The 3340-nt window shown below is 38.8% G+C and overlaps 1 protein-coding gene across 1 annotated transcript; it reads left to right on the forward strand.

The window, feature by feature from the left end:
• Positions 1–1499: 1499 nt before the first annotated feature.
• Positions 1500–2438, forward strand: LOC136174998 (olfactory receptor 8K3-like). Its single transcript, XM_065945290.1, has one exon. The coding sequence runs from the start codon at positions 1500–1502 to the stop codon at positions 2436–2438; it is 939 nt and encodes a 312-aa protein (XP_065801362.1).
• Positions 2439–3340: the final 902 nt, after the last annotated feature.

The raw sequence follows: 3340 nt of genomic DNA on the forward strand, positions 1-3340 counted from the left end.
GGAGGGGGAAAAATGCTACATTTTAAGAAAATTTATATTACATATTTTAAGTTATGGAAGGTTTAAAACTTGAGCAAGAGCCCACAGATGGTCCCAGTTGCATCCGTGGGGGCTGTGGGGACATTGAGGGCTGTTTCCTGGGTAACACAGCACTCAGTCTGTGCACCATTGTACAGCCAAGAAGGAAGTCACACAAAAGAATTTATATGTGCGTGTGTAAGGAGAATCCAATTCAGGTAGCATGCTTTTTCCACTAAGAAATTAAAAGCAAATGCAGACAAAAATTCTATGTATTAGATATTTGAAGGGTATTTTCAGATAACGTCAATGCAATTAAATGTTTAAATCTCACATATCTTCCCAACAACCTGGCAAGAAAGAGATTGAAATAACCTACCATATATGCCAGGGTACTCATTTGCATATGCAAAAGTATAGCTATAGCAGAGATTATATCAACCCATGTATGTTATATGGAATGTTTCCCTGTGGGGAAAAAAAAAAAGAATAATAATAAAAAAAAACCAGTGTGGTATCATATGTTAGAATTCCCTTATGTTTACACCTTTGTTCAATATTAGTCAAATGTATTAATTTTATCATCTTGCACCCCCTGTAGACATAAGGGCTTCTGATAAACTTATTTTAATGTAAGGGCTTCTAAATGTTTCCATGCATATTGCAATTTGGGTTTCATTTTCTATGAGGTAAAGTTTAGCATGTGTACTATGTAGTATATGTGACTTTAATTTTGTGAAAGCAATGGTGTGATGGTCATTACACAAAAGATGACAGAAAAGATTGCTTTCACCTATAAAATAGCACCTAAAATTTATAAAAATTTTTTAGATATGTTTCCCTCATCTATATTTATATCAATCCATACCTATATCCACACATATACCACTGCTGGTCAGTCTTGGCCCTTTGGCATTTTGGTCTGTATAATTCCTTATTGCTATGTCCAACATTTTGTGACCCCACAGATTGTTGCCACTGAATTTTCTTGACAAGAATACTGGAATGGATTGCGATTTCCTCCTCCAGGGTATCTTCCAACCCAGGGATTGAACGCATGTCTCCTGAGTCTCCTGCATTGCAAGCAGATTCTTTACTCACTAAGCCATGGAGAAGCCCCCTTGTTGTTTTGGCGGCAGCCCTAATATATTAGGATAAATACCAGTCTCACTGGTTTCTAACTACCTCCAATGCTTACAACCAAATCGCCTCAAAATATTGTTACATGTTCTTTGGGGGGTTAATCTTCACCAGTGAAAAACTACAGGTCTCTCTCTTTCTCCAGATGTATATTTATCTCTCTTTTTTATTTCTATTTATATTTGTATGTTTCATTTAAAGGACACAGAAGTCCCTCTTTGTGTTTAAGATATAATTTAGATGTATTTATGTCATGTATGTAAACTGAAAGAAGTTACTGTATTTCATTCATGATATCATTGACTACACAATGTCTCTATTAAAGTAGGTTTTCTGATAAAATGGAAACACAGAATGGAACCGTGCTGAGTGCATTCACCCTCACGGGAGTCACAGACCGCCCCGAGCTGCAGGCTCCACTGTTCGGGCTCTTCCTCATCATCTACGTGACGTCAGCGGTGGGCAAGCTGGGCATGGTCATCCTCACTAAGGTGGACCCCAGGCTGCAGACACCCATGTGCTTCTTTCTCAGGCACCTGGCTCTTACTGATCTGGGCTATTCCACAGCTGTAGGACCCACAATGCTGATGAATTTTGTTGTGGATCAGAATACAATCTCCTATTATATGTGTGCCTTGCAGCTGGCTCTCTTCATTGTGTTCATCATTAGTGAACTTTTCATTCTGGCAGCAATGTCCTGTGACCGCTATGTGGCCATCTGTCACCCCCTGCTCTACACGGTCATCATGTCACAAAGGGTGTGCCGGGCGCTGGTGGCAATCCCCTACCTCTATAGCACATTTGTTTCTCTTCTAGTCACTGTAAACATTTTTAATTCATCCTTCTGCGGCTATAATGTCATCAGTCATTTCTACTGTGACAGTCTCCCCATATTATCCCTGCTCTGTTCAAACACACATGAAATTGAATTAATTATCCTGGTCTTATCAGGATTTAATTTGATTTTCTCTCTTCTAATAGTCCTTGGGTCTTACCTGCTCATCCTTGCAGCTATTGTCAGGATGAGCTCTGCTGAAGGCAGGCTCAAGGGTTTTTCTACCTGTGGGTCCCACCTGACAGTGGTCACCGTGTTCTATGGGGCTTTGATATTTATGTATGTGCAACCAGAGTCCAGTCATTCCTTTGACACTGATAAAGTTGCTTCCATATTTTACACCCTTATTCCCATGTTAAATCCCTTGATCTATAGTTTAAGAAACAAAGATGTAAAATATGCATTACAAAGAACATGGAAAAAACTTTGCAATATCTATCCTTAAAAGTCACCATCCATGTCATTCCTACAAATTAGGTTAGGTACTTTCTGCCTTGCTGTGGATGCTTTCAGAGGGAAAAGCAAATACATATAAGATCATCATGAATTTAGAGTTTCTATTTGATAGTCATACTCCTAAGTGGTATAAACACATTGGCTAAAAGAAAAAGGCAAAACCCTTTTCCATCTCTGAGAAATGATGAAATGTAAGCATAACAAGTAAGTATATTTTAGAGGACAGTAGAATAGACCATAAGAGCAATCAAGGACTGGGCGCATGCTCTGTGGGGGTAAGGAAGAATAGTAGGTACAGAAAAGGAAAGAAAGAAAGAAAGAAAATGAAGTCGCTCAGTCGTGTCCGACTCTTTGCGACCCCATGGACTGTAGCCTACGAGGCTCCTCCCTCCATGGGATTCTCCGGGCAAGAGCACTGGGGCGGGTTGCCATTTCCTTCTCCAGCGGATCTTTCAAACTCAGGGATTGAATCCCGGTCTCCCGCATTCCAGGCAGACGCTTTAATCTCTGAGCCAAATGGCTTAATTGCCACATCTTGATCATAATAAGTTTCTGTGTGAAATCTGAAAAATTTTCCCCCACTTACATGTGTTGGTTTCTTGCATTTGTACTTTTGTATCAGCCTTTCTTCAAATTTGGGAAATTCTTGCCCATTATTTCTGTAAATAAACTTCTTTAGTGGTGTCTTCTAAGCCCCTTAGTCTCTATTCACTTATTATTATTACTATTAGTATTATTATTATTTACTCCTCATACTCAATACTTTAAAATGACTTGAGTTTAATTCCCTGATTATTAACGTCTGATTGTTCTAATCTGTTGGTGAAACCAGGTAGTAAAATTTTAATTCAATTGTTGTGTTTTCAGCTTTTGAGTTTTTTATTTTATTCT

The sequence above is a fragment of the Muntiacus reevesi genome, chromosome 9 (genome assembly GCF_963930625.1).
Source record: "Muntiacus reevesi chromosome 9, mMunRee1.1, whole genome shotgun sequence".
Taxonomy (NCBI): domain Eukaryota; kingdom Metazoa; phylum Chordata; class Mammalia; order Artiodactyla; family Cervidae; genus Muntiacus; species Muntiacus reevesi.